Below are 20,115 nucleotides of genomic sequence, written 5' to 3'. Positions count from 1 at the left end.
TTTGGATATCTGAGGTTTCATTGAAACTTATGGAATCCCAATTTCACCAACGAATTAACAGTTCAGAAACAAATCAGCCAAATTGTCAAATATTAGAGGAAAATAGCGGATCGGCTATTTTCACAAATACAAAATGTAATTCCTCATATCTTAGTGCTCGCTTGGGTGGGAGGTGGGGGTGGTCCCCAGTTAAAATCCAAAATATAATTATTTTGGGGGTCACAGCCTTAAAAGGTTGAGAACAACCGAATTAAAGAACGATTATGCCATCAGGATTCTGAGATAGTCTGAATTACAAGAGAAATTGCAAGAATCGGGAATCAAATCAAATTGGAGGCATCCAAGGCTGCCTTGGAATCCAAAGGTTCCAGGTTCGATTCCCGGCTCCTCCTGGCTATGTGTCGACGTGTCCTTGAGCAAGACACCGAACCCCAAGAAGCTTCTCCCGATGAGCATGTTGTTGTTGGTGCCTTGCGTGGTTTCCTCTGCCGTCAATGGGTGAATGTGAAATACATTGTTAAAGCACTACTGTATATACTGTAAATGCAGTCCATTTACCAAAGCAAAACAACATCAGCCTTCTCCTTTATTTAGTAGTGGCTAGGGCATTCACGAATAGTATTCGAATTATTCGACCTCAAAGTATTCGAATAGTCAAATATTCGACAGGATTGGCCAAACTGTCAAATATTGTGAAAATAGGCGGTCTGCTATTTTCACAATATTTATCTGCGGAAACGAGTCACATTAAATGTAATACCTACATTTCCAAGTGCTTGTCAGGGTGGGGGTCCCCAGTTCAAATATGTTTATTTTGGGCCTAAAAAGGTTTGAGACTGGTAAAAGTATCTCACCCTAATTAAACAAAAAAAAAGTGTTGTAACATATATTACTATCATTAAACTATTTGATTATTTGTTTAAGTGGATATTATGTCATTTTTTACAGTGCATACACATTGGTTTCTGTCAGTGGCCTCTTTGCAACAAACCAATGAAGTCCTCTACACTTTGTTTTACAACCAATAGCGAGAATATCCTATCTACAAGCTCACAACGTGCCAAATCATGGCAATTTGTGAGCTTTTAGATCAGCTATTCTCCTTCTATTGTCATGTTTAAGACATTTAGCAAGGGGGTGAGTAGACAAATGGAACCAAATGGATGTACAGATCCACTTCGACTCTCACGTGTTAACATTGTTTTCTCACTCAACAGTAAACAGACCAACATACAGTATAAGTGTATACATGTATCTGCACATTTCTTAAGTGAAGAATTAAGGACTTTTAAGACTTTTTTTAGTACCTCTGGTCAAACATTGGCCAAATTGTCAAATATTAGATGCCAACATTGTGAAAATAGCAGATCTACAAGCTCACAAAGCCTCACAACAATGGAGCAGACTAATGTAATGCCAGCTCCTACAATTCCAAGAGCTTGTCAGGGTGGGGGTCCACAGTTGAAATATGATTATTTTGGGGGTCGCGAACCACTGCTGTAAGCCACAAGTTATTAGATAATGTTATGAGCATTAGTTAAACATTGTTCATTTATGAATACGGTAGGTTACAATTTATTAGATAATGATAATGTTATGACTATGAGCAATAGTAAATCATTGTTCATTCATAAATACAGTATAAGCAACAGGCCCGGCGCTACGGGGGGGCCTGGGGGGGCATTGCACCCTCAGTTGCAAGTTGTGCCCCTTCAGTTTATATATGTAAAGTCAAGAAAATATCAAAAACAACACAAATATTGGCTGAATATTATTATTATTATATTTTATTATTATAAAACTGGCATATCTGTTGTAGGTATTATAGATAATAAAAATAATGTTCATTATTACTAGCCTATATAAAAAATATGTGCCCCCTCACAATTTTCAAAAGCCCCCTTAGTCATTTCATCCTGCAGCCGGCCCTGATAAGCAATGAGTCATTAGATCATGTTTTGAATGTTATGAATATAGCCGACTGAGACGACCCACAATAACTAGACCCAGTCAGTGTAAGACATACTGATTCAGGCTCCCAAACTCTGGGTCCCAGAAATCAGAGGTCCGTGGCCAAACGCATATCACAATGGGAGTCCTTAAAATTGAATTGAGAACACTTGACACTCAAGACAAGGCAAGCGGATGTTGTTGACAGAATAGTTCTTTCCCTTATCTGGAGAATGTCTCCACCTCCGCCTCCCGTTGCTCATAAACGCGATAACAAGATTCCTAGTAATCTTTAGAAACATTGATTGGCAGCGGAACAGCCCTTCCCAGGCACGTGCACACATAGACATCAAAGGGGGCTTGAGCCCCAGACCTTTTATCCGTCTGTAAAAAGTGCCCTCTCCAGACCATGAATGCAGTTTTTACTATGGTGGAATTAATGCAAATGTCATCTTTCCATGCCATACCTGAAGGCAGCATTCAAGAGAATTGCCTTGTCCAAACTCTTATGAACTTGAATGCAGCAAATTGCCCTCACTGTGTACGCCACATCTCCAGTATTGACTTGACTATGTTGTTCAGTGTGGTTGCTATACCGTCAGGTCGCAGTTACTATAAAAACCTCCACCGGCTGTCAGTATGTCCGTCCGTCACGTCACATCTCCGCCACCGTTGCCCGTATCCATGCCAAACTTTGCACACACACTCGGCTGCCAAACCACAACCTCAACCCCTCATTTCTCACATGGCCCTCCTCTAGCGCCACCATCAGGCCGATTTTTGCAAAACACTTTTATGGACACTGCTCCCTACAGATTTTGGCCTAAAATCACACAAAGCGGTACACAGTATCTCTAAAGTCATTATCATCAACATGGATTCTCATATTCCCCCCTGATTGACTACCATTGCCTTCTAAAGTTTCTGTATGCGACGTGACAATCGCTTATCTCCTCAAAATAAAAACTCTTACTGATTATCAGTTAAATTGATTGTTATAGTTCATTTATGCACTTACATACTTAAGATTATTGAGAGGGGCGTTTCTGCTAGGCGGGTCGTAACTCAAGCCTGGTGGGTTTAGGAAACACGCCTTTTGGAAGTGTCAGCCCCTGTCCCTCTAGCATTCTCTGCACGTCCCTGGTCTTTCGGAAGCGTCAGCCCCTGTCCCTCTAGCATTCTCTGCACGTCCCTGGTCATTCACACAGGGCTGTCAATGATTGATTCAATCAGATAGTGGCTGCAACAGGAGAGAACTAGGTCACACGCTCTTGTTTTGGTGTTGCTGTGTGGTCGCAAGGGTGAAAGGCACAATTATTTAAAAATACAAACATGGACGGATTAACCCCCGCGAGGGCCCCTGGCCAATATTTTTTTTAGGGCCCCCCCACCATCTACTATACCCCCACTCCCTCCCAACACACTACCCAGCTCGTATTTTAAGCCATGATTATCATCTGTGGGCCAAGATTTTAGTAAATTGTCAATGACCACGCGTCCCAGTTCCCCACTGGCCCAATCCCCAATGGTTAATACAGCCCTGAATACAAATAGTACTGCAGATTAAACATATTTAAAACACAGTAATCATATAGAACAATGGTTCTCAAACTTTTTTGGCTGCAGTACCCTCTTGTACAGACTTCTGAAGCCGAGTACCCCCTTCCCCTGACTACATTGTTGTTGTTGTTTATTGAATGGATCCCCATTAGCTGACGCCTTGAATGGATCCCCATTAGCTGACGTGACAGCTAGTCTTCCTGGGGTCCATATAAAAAAACATACAAATATAAAAACATGAAAAATACATAATTACAAAACATTATACAAAAAAATATATACAACATAACATTATAATTAGATACAACATAAGATCAATATTTCGGTCATGTGGTCAGCTGTGATAAGTGTGAATGATAATTTATTTTGTGTGAGATTAATATGAGGCGGTAACAAATTCCAGAATGATATGGATCTATAAATAACTGTGTGTTTTTGAAGATGGGTTTTTGGAGCAGGAGGATTTAAATAACCAAGACTGGCATTCATGGTGTCATAATTGTGTGTGATGGTTGATTTTAAGTATTGATTGTAAAAATAGTCTGGTGTTTGATTTAAGATGACGTTTCTAAAGAACATGAGCAGACTGCAAAGCAGTTTTTGTTCGAACATACAGCAAATTTTGCTTAGAAAAGAATTACATCAATAGTCCTGTTCCCATGCAAATATGCTCAAAATAAAACAGCATAATGGCGTACCCATTAAACCAGTAGGGGTACACATACCCCCATTTGAGAAACACTGTTTTAGATGGTGGACCGCGACCATACAACATGATTTGACGTGAAAAAATGTTTCACTGTCTGCATGCGGATGCATTCACACCAACAGTGAACTGTATGCTATAGCGAATCATAACCATTTTTTTAGGGTTTTTAATCTTTAGTTTGATTCGGAAAAAGAATATGCAGGTGTCAGCCCAAACAATGCGCATTTTTCGACAATACGCTACAGGATTTTAATCGCAATAAAACATGCCTGTGTGAATACGCCCTTAGAGCAGAGGCATTACATTTTGTATAACATAGTTCTATTGTGAAATAATTTCTGCCTCTAATGTTTGACCATTTGGCCTATGTTTCATTTGTCATTTTAGAGGTATTGAAAATGTCTTAAATTGTCACTTTAGAAATGTGCAGCTACAATACACCTTATTAAAAGGGATATTCCACTTTCAACAGGGAAACAGCTTATGGGCTTTTCTCCACATACACACCCATTGTAACTTCAAACTTCATTTTAACCATGATAGATTCATTAAAAAACACACATTATTTTTTCTGGTGTCTCATTTTACCCCCCTAATACGTGAGCAGTAATTATTTGGGAAAATGGAAAAAAATTAAATACAAAAAGTAATTATAACAAATAAATGAAAAAGGGTTATCGAAAAAACACGGCCTGCTCACGTATTAGGAGGGTAGTATGAGTCACCATAAAAAATAATGGGTGTTTTTAATGAATCGATTATGGTTAAAATGGAGTTTGAAGTTACAATGGGTGTGTATGGGGAGAGGCCCTGGAGGGCCTAATATTGAATCAAGCTAAAAACTGCAGGGTGTTCATAAAAGCCTGATTAGATGATAAAATGATCAAAAGTTTTTTGAAAGTGAAATATCCCTTTAAAACTTATGTTGGTTTGTTTACTGTTGAGTGAGAAAACAATGTTTCATATTAAGCAAATCATCTGGGGACCCCAAAATAATTCGGGGACGTCGAGAGCTTGTAGATCAGCCATTTCTGGTGAAGGAGGACAAAAAGAGCAGACCAAGTACAAGCCAAAGAGGTCAAGTTTAATATGTATTTTAAGTGATTAGCTGTCTAAAAATACACAAACGTGAATACAACACAAAATATTTGATGTAAACAAACAAACGTGAATTTACACAACAGGGTCCCTGTTCTGAATTTCTTATTGTCTTTTAATGACACACCCCATGAAGCCTTGAATTCAAGGGGATTCTAATAACAGATCTAACAGATCTAACAGGCCAACAACGTATATCGATGCTACGTGTGGTCATCTTGTAGATCTATTATTTTTGTCACATTGGCGTCCTGTATACATTAGGCCGCACACAACATCTCAAAGCTTCCACGCAATGTTTAGACAAAAACTATGTACAAGATATCCAAACATTTTCCAAAAAACGTGTATTAATTTACAAAACCTTTCCAGGCCTGGAAAACAGTTTCTCATTTCAAAACTATTCCCCTGGTTCTTATCTGTGACCTGGAACCACTTTGACTTTAACCATTGTCTCAGGGGTCTTCAACAGGGGGTCCGGGACCCCAAGGGGGTCCTCAGAGTTACTACAGGGGGTCCTCCAAATCTTGGAATGATAGAAACGCACCCTAGCGTCCATATTCGGAGAACTTTAGCCAAAAATAGCAGATCTACAAGCTCACAACGCCTCGCGATGCGAGGCGTTGTGAGCATGTAGATCTGCTATTTACACAATTTCTGCCTCTAATATTTGACAATTTGGCCAATATTGAATTTGTCATTTTTAGAGGACAAATGAAAAAGTCCTTAAATTGTCACTTTAGAAATGTGCAGATAGTGCCTCTACACACTTAAACGTTATGTTGATTTGTTTACTCTTGAGTGAGAAAACAATGTTGCACATTAAGTTAATCATCTGGGGACCCCCCAAAATAATTTGGGGACCCCACAGGTTGAGAACCACTGATCTAAAATATGAACCCTTGTTGTAAAAAAAAAAAAAAAAACTAAGTTGTCCTTTATCGGTCTTGTTTTATTTGGCAGCCAGAGACTGCATGAAGGCAGCGTACTGCTGTGGGTGGAAGCGCATGTACTTGTCGATCTTCTTTTTGATCTGCTTGGGCGTGTCCTGGTAGTAGTTCTTCTCGTCTCTCGCCATGGCCTGTAGGGAACACAAGTAGGGATTAGGGATGGATCATGGGACGATATGAAAATGTCATATCACGATTATTGTGACAAAAGAGATCGCGATTTACAATATTATCACGGTAATCAAAATCCATTATCCTGGGGCGGAACATTTGCCAAAAAATAGCCGATCTAAAAGCTCACAACACGCCGCGTTGCGACGCATTTGATAGAGAGTGAAAAAAAGAATGTATCAAGTTTGTATATATTATAAGAACTTTTTACCAATTATAGAGGGCCTAAGTGGATCCCAGTGCATGACGGAGGACGATATCGCGATAAATGAAACCTCCACGATACGATTATCGTGTTTTTTATCACGATAAACGATAATATGGCGTATCGTCGTCCCATCCCTGGACCATATGAACTGTCATGTCTCACGATTATTGTGACCAAAGACATTCACGATTTACGTTAGATCTCGATAATACACAAAAAATAACTCAAGGATTGTGTTGATCGTGTCCCAAACAACAATAAAATAAGATCGGGTTGTCCCAGAGGTGAAGTGGCCCTTTAACTAAATATCATATCCATATGCATAATGACACAATCAGTTTTAGTTGACAGGGTAAAGATAGGAAAACACATTCTGCTCTAGCAGAGACACCTTTGCCTGGCTGCAAGCGTCAGACTCTTCACACACTACTAATGTGCAGACTGATTTATCAGGCTAGAGACACCTGGCCTGTTGCCTGGACGATACTGCCATCTACAGGCTGCAGCAGGGATTTCACAGTCCTGTCCAAACCTCACATGAAATCCAAAAAAATCTATCAACCGGACGTGCTGAGGTGGAAAGAAACGCCGGCAGAGCCTGTTCTTTACCAGGCCGAGAGTGAAAAGAAATACTGTATTAATATTTTGTATTATATTTAGAATTATTGAATGCTTTAACCAGTGAAAATAGCAGATATGCAAGCTCACAGCTCGGTGCCGCGCTGCGAGCTTGTAGATCTGCTATTTTTGAAAAAAGTCGTGAAAATGTGGGCAAATCTTTGAATATATGTATTTTCAAAGCGAACGACTGTAACTCAAATTTTGCTTCTGGGTGGTCCCTGGAACGAAATATTTTGAGATGGGGGTCCGTGGCCACATACATATCATTTTGGGGGTCCTTCACATGAAAAGGTTTGAGAACCACTGACACAGTAGTCTCTCAAGAACAGACTAACTGAGCTCCATTTAAGTGATAAGGATCCTTTTCTTTGACGATGGTTGGCCAGATTGCTGACATAAAAACATAGGTTTTTCAAAAAGTCTTAGAACGATTCAAAAGACACTTATCCACAACTTTCCAACATCCCATCGTGCATTGCGCAGAAGTTGCACGGAGCTTCCAGCGCCACAGCCGAGTGTGATCTACAAGCTCACAACGGTTGCATCTGCGACGCGACGTGAGCTTGTATGTCTGCTGTTAACCGGAAGTGTGGTGCAAAAAAATCTCCAGTAAATTCCCGCGGAAAGAGGTGGATAGAATCGGGTCAAAATTCTAATTTTCATGATTTAAAAAAAATAGCAGATCTACAAGCTCGCAGCGCGGCACTCGGTGCCGCGCTGTGAGCTTGTATATCTGCTATTTTTCACTGGTTAAAGGACAACTTTAGTTTTTTACAACAAGGGTTCATATTTTAGATTGTAATTAGAGAAAAGAATAAGTGAGTGTTAAAATGTTTTCATTTGCTTCGTTCTATTGTTTTATCGCTTTACCATGCTAAAATGTGGGGCATGCGTACGCATGGGGGCATGCGTACAAGTGGCTAAATATGTATTTTTAGACACAGTAAGCCAGCAGTTTCTTTATTGCCATTTACAGTAACACTTATAGCCTCCATAAGTCACATCCAACCATGAAAGCTTGCGTTATATCTTGGGAATGGGCTTATTCTCTGTAAAATGACATATTTAGCCACTTGTACGCATGCCCCCAACCACTGAAATAAGAATCTCTAAAACAATAGAAAGAAGTAAATGAAATAATTTTAACACCCATCTTTTATATTGTTTAATTACAATCTAAAATATGAACCCTTGTTGTAAAAAACTAAAGTTGTCCTTTAAAGCATTCAATAATTCTAGGCCTGAATGGGTTATGTAATAATTGTGACAGCCCTCGTCTGGAGCTGATAGAGGTGGAAGTGGTTTACCTTGTAGTTGTCCTTGTGTTCTCGCACCATGTGCTGGACGTACTCTATGAGGTCAGCTGACAGGGAGCGTGTGTCTTTACAACGTCGGCTGGCCTCTTCCTCCAACTCTGCACACACACAGAGATTACACACTGTCACTGTCAGGGTTCCCACACATTTTTACAAATTAATTTCCAAAACGTTTCCAAAACTTTTCCAGAACATTTAACCCAATTTCCAGGACTATACAACAATAATTCAGCTCAATAACAGGTCGCTTACTCCTACGCGCAATGCCCAAAGACAGGTAGTGTATGGCAGTGGTTCTCAACCTTTTCAGGTCGTGGCCCCCGAAATAATCAACGCGAGGCGCTGTGAGCATGTAGGTTCAGCTATTTTCACAATGTCTGCCTCTAATATTTGACAATTTGGCCCATGTTTAATTTGTCATTTCAGAGGTATTAACAAAATCAATAACCAAAGACAATGCATAGCTATTTTTTCCATGACCTTCCAGGACCCTTGATAAATTCCCAAACTTTTCCAGTACTGGATAAATATTTTTCTAATTTCAAAATATTCCCAGGAATTTCATGATCGTGGGAACCCTGCACTGTTACAATTTAGGCACATTTCACACTTTTTCCTGCCAGGTAGGTTTTAGCACACTTGGTGCCAAACACGAGTTTCCGGAGTTTGACGTTTTTTTGCTGTCCCTACGTTCTACTTCCGGTTTCGGCATGATCGCGACCGCGAAATGCATGTTTGACTCCCGGAACAGCTGTATCTTTCAAACATGGCAGCCATGTTTGTTTAAATTTGAAGAAAACACTATAGCCTATATCTTTTGAATGCCTGAACATCTGTGCATTATCCGTGCATGACCCGTGCACATCATGCACATTAAACAAATTAAAAAGGTAAAATTCTGGCAATTAGAGACATTGAAGATTTTAATGCTTGGCAACAAAAAGGTTTAGTATTCAGAAATGCAAAACCGCGGAGGGTTGATCGTGGAAATAGCAGATCTACAAGCTCACAACAGATCTACAAGCTCACAACTATCAATGTTCTTTTTAAAGTATAAATATGCCAGTCATTTTTTTGTATATTTAGGTCATGTGTCATGTATGCCATGTGCAACTTCAAAGCCTGAAAGTCAAACAGAAATGTTATTGTCAATGACAAAAACACAATTAAATCATTAACCGCAATTATTTGAGTGACAATTAATCATCATGTAAAATGTCATAATCGTGACCTACATCCTCAAAATGCGTTCCCGGATAAGACACATTGTGAGCTTATAGGTCTGTTAGCAAACGACACCCTAAGATTTAGGGGCCATGTCCACAGGAAAAGGGATATATATATATAGGATAGATAGTTGTATGTGGTGCGATGTGGTGCGGTGTAGTGTCGTGTAGTGTGGTGCTAAAGCTGCAGTCGAAAAGGGGCTATGGGATGCCCAATTATGGAGACCACTTTAAACAAGATTTTCAGTCGAGCTCTAGTTATTAGAATTACAAAAACTAAAACCCAACACTAAAAAAAGAAAAAGGAAAGTAACAACAACCCCATTTTGAACATTTATTTAAATGAATGAAGCTGAAATTGAAAACAATTTCGTTGTTTCAAAAAGGTAATTTTTACCAGGTCAATAGAGCCGATGACGTCAGAATCTCCTGGAGATTTTATGACATCAGAATTTAAAATATTCTAATAAATATGTAGTATAAGTATACCAATTATATTATAATAATATAAACTGTAATTATAATAATATAAACTTTAAGACAGAATTCAGTCCCCAGTGGATCTCACAAGGCCACTAAACTGCTCCACAAGGCTAGTCCACAAGGTGCACGCTGGTATAAAATGACTGTCATTTCTTGTTAAAATGATGATAAAAGCCAACCTAACAATATGTTTGGTTTGAATTCAATTCATGATGGATTCACAGCCTCACGGAACGGATGTGAATAATTGGTTAAAGGGAATGTATTATAATGAAATGGAAATAGTGTGACTTACGGTTGATAAGGTACGGCTTGCTCACAGTAACAGGGGCTCCAGTCTGCACAAATTAAAAAAGAAAAACATATTCAATACACATTTTACAGTAGTTTTTCCCAACTCTCATATATCATCCAATAGAAGTAGAGCTAAAAGAGAAAATCAAACCTCGGTTCGAAGTGAAGCGGTGAACTTCTCCCATAGACAGGCGAGAAGTGAGCACCCCCCTTACCTTAGCCCCACCCCTTTGTTTCCCCTATCCTGTACATATAGTGTTTTTATAACTGCAATATTATTGAATGTTTTCTTTGCTTGCTATTTATCATGTCCATGAATTAAATACAGAGGGCTTCCAACGTAAAAAAGACTTTTGTAAAAGGTCTTATTTTTTTATGTTCCTTTTGGGCAGTGTGTTTAACTGTACTTGTACTGTACTACATTTCAATTGTATTGACCATACTTGTATTGTTCTCCATTTTTGTCTAATAAAACAATCAATCAATCAAAACCACAGTTCTACAGTTCTTTCTAGTTGCGTTCCTGTTCCCCGTCTGCGCTCCCTGTCTGGTGGAGTTTGTTTTGCTCCAGGGCGTGCTGGATGGCCCAGATGCTCAGAGGCCTCATGTACGCCAGGGAGCGGTAGGCGTCCTTCTCGCAGTACGCCTCGGGCGTCTGGAAGGCCATGCCCAGCTTCTCCCACACGGTGCGGTAGCATCCCTCCGCCGTGCGGAGCCCTTCCGCCGCCATGCCCTCGTGGACCATGGTGGCCGCCAGTCCGTACGCCACCCCGACCCAGACCTCGCCCGACTGGAGGCTGGAGTGGTCCGGCGCGCCGTCGGGACGCATGCCGTTGACGGCGCCCATCTGGCCCCCGGCGAAGCCCATCACGTTCAGGTCGAAGATGGTCCTGAGCGCGCTGCGCACCTTCTCCCGGGGGAAGGCCTGGAACTCGCCGTGCCCCAGCCCGGAGGCCCTCAGGAACCAGTGTCCGGCGCACTGGTCCGCCATGACGCTGGTGGACAGCTCCCGCCCACTGCTGTCGTAGTTGTAGTACCGGCCGTTCCACAGGAGCCTGTCGAAGGCCGCGCCGCCTCGGTCCAGAATGTCCCGGAAGCGCCGGTAGGCCGCCTCGCTCTCCGTCAGCTGGGCCATCTTGCACATGACAACGGCCGAGGCCAGCCAGAGCCCGCCGCAGTAGGCACTGGGCCCCGTGACGCTCCAGCAGTCGTAGGTCTGGTCGGCGTAGCCCGAGTTCTCAATCAGGCCGTCGCCGTCCAGGTCGAACCTCATCTGGGACTCCATCACGGCCAGGCACACGGGCCACATGTCCCGGAGGTACTGGCCATCGCGGGTCAGGTGGAAGTCCCTGTACACCTGCAGGACGAACTTCGGGTTCAGGTCCTTCCAGTCGGTGGTGTCGTGGGTGAGGTACGCGTTGAGCCTCTGCCACGGCTCGTCGTCCGGGTCGCCCACGTCGTGCGGGACCGCATTCCTGGCCTTGACGGCGGAGTAGCGGCCGCTCATCAAGTGGAGCCTCTCGGCGGGGTCGTGCCGAGCCACACTGCCGGCAATGTCATACTGCAGGCTCAGCGCCAGCTTGGGCCACAGCATGACGAGCGCAAAGGACGCGTAGAAGTGCACGTCGTACGTGTTGTACATGCGGTACTCCTGGCCCTCGAGGTAGGCGAATCGGCCGTACTCCTTGATGATGCCGGGCTGGGCGTCGGGCAGCCCCCCGTCCTCACTCCGCACCCCGCCGCTCACGTCCACGTCCTCCGGCAGCTCTGTCCACACCGTCCCCCCGTCCGCCACGAAGTACAGCTCGTTGAACAGGGCTGACTTGTACCAGGAGGGCAAAGAGCTGTCTTGCAGGACGGGCTCCTGCCACTCCTCGATGCTCCGCTCCCATTGCCTGTAGCGCGTCAGGGCGTAGTGGCCGAGCGAGGGCGCCGCGTTGCCCGAAGTCCCAAAGTAACGGGTGTACCTCCTGACGTGCACTCGTTCCCCGGAGCCGAAGGTGATCTTGGGCATGTCCCAGGCCAGGCTGAACTCCAGGTTGCCGTGACCCCGGGCAGGCACAGAGCACCCGGCCGCCAGGGCCGCCGCCACCCTCTGTCCCCGAGGGGTGGGCGGGCTGGGGCCGGCGGGCGAGCCCAGCCTTCCGTCTGCAAAGAGGTCCCTCCACAGGCCGTCGCCGCCGCTCCCCTTCGGGTGGAACGCCGTCTGGTGGCTGATCTCGCGCCCGGGCTGCTCCCGGGCCGCCACGCACAGGGTGTAAGGGTTCGCCGCCGTGCGGTGGTGCAGCAAGACCCCGGACACGGCCTCCCCGTCCTTCTCCAGGCGGAACGGCTCGTTCCAGTGTCCACCGGCCTTGTCGGAGCTGCGGCCCGAGCCGTTGACCAGCGTGAACATGACAGAGACGTCCAGCGCGTGCTCGTTGCCGTTCTCTATGTCCCACGCGAACACCGCGGCTGGCAGGCTGGAGTCCCGGTAGTCGTGCGGGATGACGGGGGAGACCTGCCGGCAGGTCAGGGTGACGTTCTGCCCGGGGAGGTGATACACCGTCCAGGCCCGGGGGTAAAGGGCGTGGTAGAACGCGTGCTCGCCGCGGTATCCCCAGTTCCATTCCTGCAGCGTATTCGGGGGCCTCTCCACCGACAGCACCTGCTGATAGAGTGTCGCGCCCGCTCGCCGTACGCACACCGTGAACTGGTTGGCTATGACGGTCTTGTAGTGGTACATGCCCGGGGTCATTTGCCACCGGCAGAACTCCCCCCTCCAGCCTCTGGTGATGGTGCCTCCGCCGATGCCTCCGAGGGGAGCGCCGTAGATCTGGCGCAGGGGCAGCGCACCGAACATGTCGATGAACGGCGCCTTCCTCTCCACACGCGTCTTCTTGTACCACCACAGCAGGTACCGCACCCCGAAGCAGAGGTGCTCCAGGATGTTGGCCAGAGAGAGTTGTCTCGCTCCCAGCGGGTGCCTCTTCTCTTTGAACTCATGCGCCAGGCAGATCCGCCAGCCCTCCTTCGGCACGCGATAGCCCGGCGCGTCGGACGCGTACTCGCTCATGAGGTCCGCGGTGGACTTTTCACCCCAATCCATGGTGCCTTCCTCCCCCAGGTTTACTCGCTGAAGTAATCTTTTCTCAAACCTACCGTTAGTTCCTGTCACTGCAGGCAGCCAACATCACCGCCTGTTGTAAAAGAGCTACAACTATGTCTTGTAGAAGTTCTGGTTTATGTGGTGCACACGGATCATGTGGACTGCGTCTTAACACAGTGTAGGAGGGCATGGAACATGGAACCACTGTGCCGAGAGTCTGATCCTTAGCCCACATAGATATGCGTGTGCACCAGATTTGCTATGAATCTGTCAGCACGGCCCACTTTTATATATCCCCAAACTCTCCCAAGTTGGTGCATCGAAGACACATGCGGATTGGACAGAGTTTGTCAACATTATGGTTGCCACGGTTACATAACGTTTTTGTCGGGCAGAAACCTCATATCTCCATATATCAGCTATGTTTTTCTGTAAATTAATGCACTACTTCACCAATCAAGTCAATATGTAGACAGTAGACATTGGTGTCTCTTTCTTTTCATGTAGACACCAGTGTTTTTTGTTAAGATTCCAAAATATCAACTCCCCCAGGTCCCCATCTTAAACCAATCCAGTGACTTTGATTGGTGCAGGGCTGAGCATGGATCAGATTGTATATACCATCATTTATCTATTTCACTGCAGATTAGGTTATCATCCCTTAAATTCAACAAATTCAGACTAAAACCTTTTTAGTTTTATTTCATGGCCTTTCTGCCCTGGCATTTGGCCCTTGTGCCCTCCAAAAATGTACAACACCAAGTGGCCTTATCCCTAAAATGATGAAATTCCAGGCTTGCATACAACCGTTTCTATGTACTTTTGTTATTTAAAATGTTCGTCGACTAGACAACTACTGTTTCCACATAAATAAATAAATAAATAAAAACTAAGCTATGATGACCAAACCTATGACTAAATAATATATTGACAATTTCATTAACATAAAGAAGAAATCCAGTAGAACTAAAAAGACCTGGGTGTTGCGCTCTGAAAATAGTCGATCTACAAGCTCACAACACATTGCAGTGAGCGTGTAGATCGGCTATTTTCAACACTCAACCAAATGTAAAATCAGTCAGTACGGCGCCACCAAAATACATTTTTGTCGACAAATTCAACTATAGATTTAGTCGACTATAACTATGCTACAAACTAAAACAATAGAGTAGTGAAGTGTGACGTAATTTACACATCCTACCTGGTTTGAGGGTTTCTTCCCCCATTCTGAATTCCCATAGACTTTTTTCATATGGCGTCATATAAGAACTGTGTTCCAATTATAAACAAATTATCTCAGCGGTATGACTCATATGGATATGAAGAATCAACTGATGGTGAGAAAACGCTAATGTTACTGTCGCCGAATTAGTTACATTTTCACCAGAAACAGGCTTTATCAAATATGAGTGACTGACTATCATAAACCACACAGAGCCACCTCGCCGACAATATCGCAAAGGCTGTTTGTTTATTTTTGGACCACAATGCTTATATGAGACGATTTAAGGTGACTCTATGTTATTCTCCATAGAGAAATTACTTCCGTGGAACCGGGGATGAGCGTGTCACGTCATGACTTCACTGTTCTATTCAGATGCCAAAATATGACTAAAACTACATTTAAATCAAATGTATTCAAAATGAACACTGACTCTCACCTTATTTGTCTGTTTAATGGGCATGGTTCGGTTGGGGTCAAAGGACAGGCCCATCTCAGACAGGTTGGTGGCCATGGACTTGCTCTCATCCCATGCATTTCTGATCTGCACACTGCGGACAGAGGACTGTGTTAACACACATCTAGGGCTGTCAACATTAGGACATTTTACATGACGATTAATTGTCACTCAAATAATTGCGATTAACGATTTAATTGTGTTTTTGTCACTGACAATTACATTTCTGTTTGGCTTGTAGGCTTTGAAGTTGCTCATGGCAGATATGACACATAACCTAAATATACAAAGAAATGACTGACACATTTGACACCTTTATACTTAAAAAGAACATTGATAGTGGAAATAGCCGATCTACAAGCTCAATAGATCTACCATTTCCACTATTTTTGAAAATGTTTGAAAATATATGATCATTTTTCAACATGAAAACAATTATGACCATTATGACAAAATAATTGCGATTATGACCAGTAAGACTCCCTAATCGGGAGATATATCCATTTCCATCAGAAGTGACTGAACATATACTTAACTCCTTGAACCACAGCATCCCTATTCCGGGGGGGAAGGTTCACCAAAAATAGCCGATCTACAAGCTGTTGTGAGCTTGTAGATCTGCTATTTTTGGTGAGGAGAGTTGTGGAAGATAGAAAAAGATCAAGTACAGCGCTAATCAGGTCTGTTTTACTAAGCATAGTGAAGTGATATTGATGCAGTGATATTGATGAGTTCCAAATATTATCAGATTATTCTGAGGCACCCCTGGACTGGCAGCACGGCACCCACTTTGGGAAACCCTGTCATATACGACACAATGCTAAAATGTTGACACTCTGTTTGTCTGTTTTTTCAAAAAGAAAAAACAATTACTTCTGTGAATGAGGAGATACAGAGTGACGTCAGGACTTTGATGCCCTACTACTTAACTCTGACCGAGTGAATAAATGGAACCAAATGGAACCATGGGTTCGATCACTCTCAGAGTTACAAACCTGTAAAAGATGGGACTGTATACACTGTAGATATAGGAATGTGTTAGCAGAGCCTTTGACAGCTGTCATCAACCCATTGCTGTAACACTCCCCCTTCCCTCAATGACCATACGTGAAGCTAGATAGCATTTTTAGGTTTTAGAAGTTTTTTTTTACTGATTAGGGGCATGGTCTACCTATGTTATTGTTTTTTTCTAGATTGATATTCCTATGAATTTGTTATTATATTGTTATATTGTTGTTAATGTACTGACATATTATCTTGCTTATTATAGTGATGTGTATTACCTGCTTATTGTAAGTCGCTTTGGATTAAAAGCGGCTGCGGTCTGCTAAATGTCTATAAACTGTAAGTTTAAACTACATTACCAACAGCACCTAGGCAGGAGATGGAAGTTATGGAACGCAGATTTAATCCCAATCAAATATGTAAACATTTCACCTACTCTTACAAATGTAATAATCATGTAATTTGATAATACAGTGTATTATGATTATATGGTCAACATTGTACACATTGGTACCAGTGAGAAATTACCCATAACTTTGTCTCCAAGGTATAGTGACAATAATATACATTTAATTTTGAATTATTCGAAAATAGCTTATCTACAAGCTCACAGCATGTGAATGAATACGTCTAAAATAAGGATTGTGTTGTTAAAAACCAGTAAAAGAAAACACTAATCCATATCACAAGTCACGACCGGACCCCAGGCGATATCTAGTGTCATATCACAATATTGATAATATCAACATGATTGCCCAGCGCTACAATCCACTAGCATAGGGTGTGTGTCTCTTTACATCCAAATGTACTCAAATCGTGATATGATTGATTGCATTATCATATGACTGGTCTCGTTTGTTCTTCTACCATCTGAGCTAGACTTCCAATTGCTCAACCCATTACTAAAACATATGTCTATATATAACCCAAAGCATTACACCATCTAATGGTCTGTTCTGTCTGTGTACCAACCCAACCCAATGCATTACTAAAACAATCTAATGGCTATTATTGTGCATTACCAACCTAATCATATGCATTACTAAACAATCTAATGGTCCATACAGCATAATGACTACTTATAAGTTTGTTACAGTAAGTAGTGATGCCAGTCTGCTTTTCTACTTTAAATAAAATACCTGTAACTAGCGTCGCTTGAGGTCTATGATGTAGCTCAGCTAGCCTTGGATCAAGACTATGACAGTTGTATTTTATCAACTCTGACTTTGACTATAGACATGCAAACGTCAAAATCTTGATCCAACTTTGATGTGGCCAGCATCCAAGTTGCTTGCCACCCTGCCACTATTTCATCTTGTCACTACTAGGCCTGTCACAATTACATAATCGTCCAATCGCAATTATTTTTCCATAATCGTTTGATCATGTATTCAATCATTTTCAAAAATACTGGAAATAGCAGATCTACAAGCTCACAACGCGTCGCAGCTTGTAGATTGGCTATTTCCACTATCAATGTTATGTTTTAAGCATAAAGTTGTAATTTCTTTGTATACTTAGGTCATGTGTCATATATATCTGCCATGTGCAACTTCAAAGCTATTATTTGAGTGACAATTAATCGTCATGTAAAATAAAATGTCATAACCCACGGTTATGACATTTTATTGTACATGTCTCCATTCGTGACAGCCCCTAGTAGTCACCAAGCAACAATGTGTCGTACTAAAGCAGTGCACATCTATCAACATTTCAACAATAATAAACAACATGGTACTTTTCTATGGTGGGAGCTTGTTTCTTCATCATCTTCCTCTTCGCCTTCTTTCTGTCTTTACTGTAGTCGAACGTCTTCCTAGCCATGGACCTCCTGGTTTTAGGCATGGTGGATGTTTAACTGGTTGTTGTTCTCAAAGATAAGTCAATGTTGGACGGATTTAAAGCTGATATTAATGAATGTTGATGAAAATAAAAGGAAGATCCGAGACACTGTGCTGCTGTTTTCTTCACGTGTGATGTAGGGAGGATGAACCAGGAAGTGAAACATACGTATTTCCGGTCACAACTGTCTTTTTTGTTTTATTTTTTCAATAATCTCTGTATCTTTATATATATTTATAAAAACACGCTGTTTCGATTAATTAAAAACGGGCCTTAAATTAAAGTACAAAATGTATCAAGAAAATACATGAACTTAAATGGTTGCTATGGAAACCAATAAAAGCATCGGCCACGGGAGCTCCAGCAGGAAGCTACATTTATAGGAACGTGCTGCCATCTGTCGGCACGGCGGGGAGAAAACATAAGTTTACATTGCCAAAGTCACAAATAAAATAAAAACAGTTGAAAATGGGGAACATATTTTGGGAGGGGGTACAGCATTGTGTAAACAGAGCTATGTCGCATTGTGACATTTTATATATAGGTCTATATAGGCCTACAGCCTACAGGGTATAAAGCTTTTGGAACATAACAGCATTATTTTTTTCTCAAAATGCATTTAAAGGTAGCAAAACTTTTTTCTGTAGTGTATGATGACCTGCTTCACTGTAGGCTTTAATATGTCTGAAATGTTTTGAATCAACTGTTGATGATAATAACACATTTGATCACAAATAAATAAATAAATATGTGGAAGAAGTAGGCTACTCAGATTATGGACTCAGAAAGTTGTAGGCCTAATACAGTGTAAACCAAAACTGCCCAATACACTTAAAGTGTATTCAAACCCTTACCCAGGCTATGAGCATTAACGTACCGGTATACTTAAAGTGACAAAAGTTAAAGTAGACCTTACAGAATGCCCATTTCAGAATCATGCATATCATCATGTAATGATCATTAACTACGTATGACCTACTTCAGCTGCTCGGAACAAGCTTATTTTTATTTATTTTTTTGATAAAATTACACATTATAAAAACACTTCAGAAGAATAGACGTTAAAGAAACAAAACAAACTGACCTTGTCTTTAAAACATTTATTAGAGAGCTTAATTCGTTTTGATTTGATTTTGGTAAAAGTTACAACACAATATCACTTCAACCCTTGATGTAGGCTAGAGTAGGCCTAGACATAATTAATCCTTTTAAATGTATCAACCACCAACATTACAAACAGGAGTTCTAACAGTTGTGAAAATATCCCCGTAGTCTATATGACAGGGCAATTACAAACAAAGCAACAATTAAAGTCTAGGCATTTTTTTCTTTCTTGATGGCTGTAATTGTATTGCCTTGTATCGTAACCTCTGCAGAAAGAGGCAGTTCACCCAGCAGTCTTTCTTCAATGTCTCCCTGCAATTTCACACAACACACCTTAGCCAGTCGCTTGGATTCCACAACAATGTTTGTATTTGTTGCTTGAATTCAGCCTCCAGTGTTGTCTCCATCTTGTCAGCCTTAACGATTGTCATGATGTTGATTATTCCTGTCTGGACACTGGTGACCGGGACCTGCAGGTTAATATACAGCTTCATTTAATGATCTTGTGCAGAAATAATGTGTTTTAAGATCAAGCAGTCCCAGCCACGGTTGCCAACCCTCTTGGATTTTGACCCCATCTCCTGCAGTGCTCCTGAATTGTCATTTCTCCTGAATTTCTCCTGGATTTGGTATCAAACTCCCCAAATTCACCAAAACACAGGGAATTAGAGCTCCTATGTTAAAACAAATCAGGGGGAGGAGGACCCCCAGATCCCCCAAAGCTTTGAGGGCCAATGCATGCAAAATCATACAGATATATTCATTTAAGTAATGACTGTTCATCATAAAATGTGTCTTATTTGCTTCAGTC

At 42.2% G+C, this 20,115-nt stretch overlaps 2 protein-coding genes across 3 annotated transcripts in view; both read right to left on the bottom strand.

Annotated features, from left to right (window-relative positions):
* nop16 (NOP16 nucleolar protein homolog (yeast)) overlaps positions 1-18,328 on the bottom strand; it is a 134,621-nt gene extending 116,293 nt beyond the window's left edge. Inside the window, exons 1-5 of one of the 2 annotated variants that reach the window (XM_080749741.1) lie at positions 18,097-18,328; positions 15,336-15,447; positions 10,588-10,630; positions 8,575-8,681; positions 6,245-6,398 (exon numbers count right to left, since the gene is read on the bottom strand). In XM_080749741.1, the coding sequence (XP_080605867.1) occupies positions 6,270-6,398; positions 8,575-8,681; positions 10,588-10,630; positions 15,336-15,447; positions 18,097-18,203 (498 nt within the window). In that variant the 5' untranslated portion in view covers positions 18,204-18,328 and the 3' untranslated portion in view covers positions 6,245-6,269. Of the gene's footprint in view, positions 1-5,965; positions 6,399-8,574; positions 8,682-10,587; positions 10,631-15,335; positions 15,448-18,096 lie in introns of those variants that run through there. The other variant, XM_080749740.1, reaches the window with a different exon arrangement.
* LOC308304091 (non-lysosomal glucosylceramidase-like) lies at positions 11,098-13,674 on the bottom strand (the record flags this gene model as incomplete). Its single annotated transcript, XM_080748650.1, has 1 exon — positions 11,098-13,674. The coding sequence occupies one exon, from the start codon at positions 13,672-13,674 to the stop codon at positions 11,098-11,100; it is 2,577 nt and encodes an 858-aa protein (XP_080604776.1).
* Positions 18,329-20,115: the final 1,787 nt, after the last annotated feature.

The sequence above is a fragment of the Nannobrachium achirus genome (genome assembly GCF_963921795.1).
Source record: "Nannobrachium achirus genome assembly, chromosome: 19".
Lineage (NCBI taxonomy): Eukaryota > Metazoa > Chordata > Actinopteri > Myctophiformes > Myctophidae > Nannobrachium > Nannobrachium achirus.
This window is presented reverse-complemented; position numbering and strand designations above follow the sequence as displayed.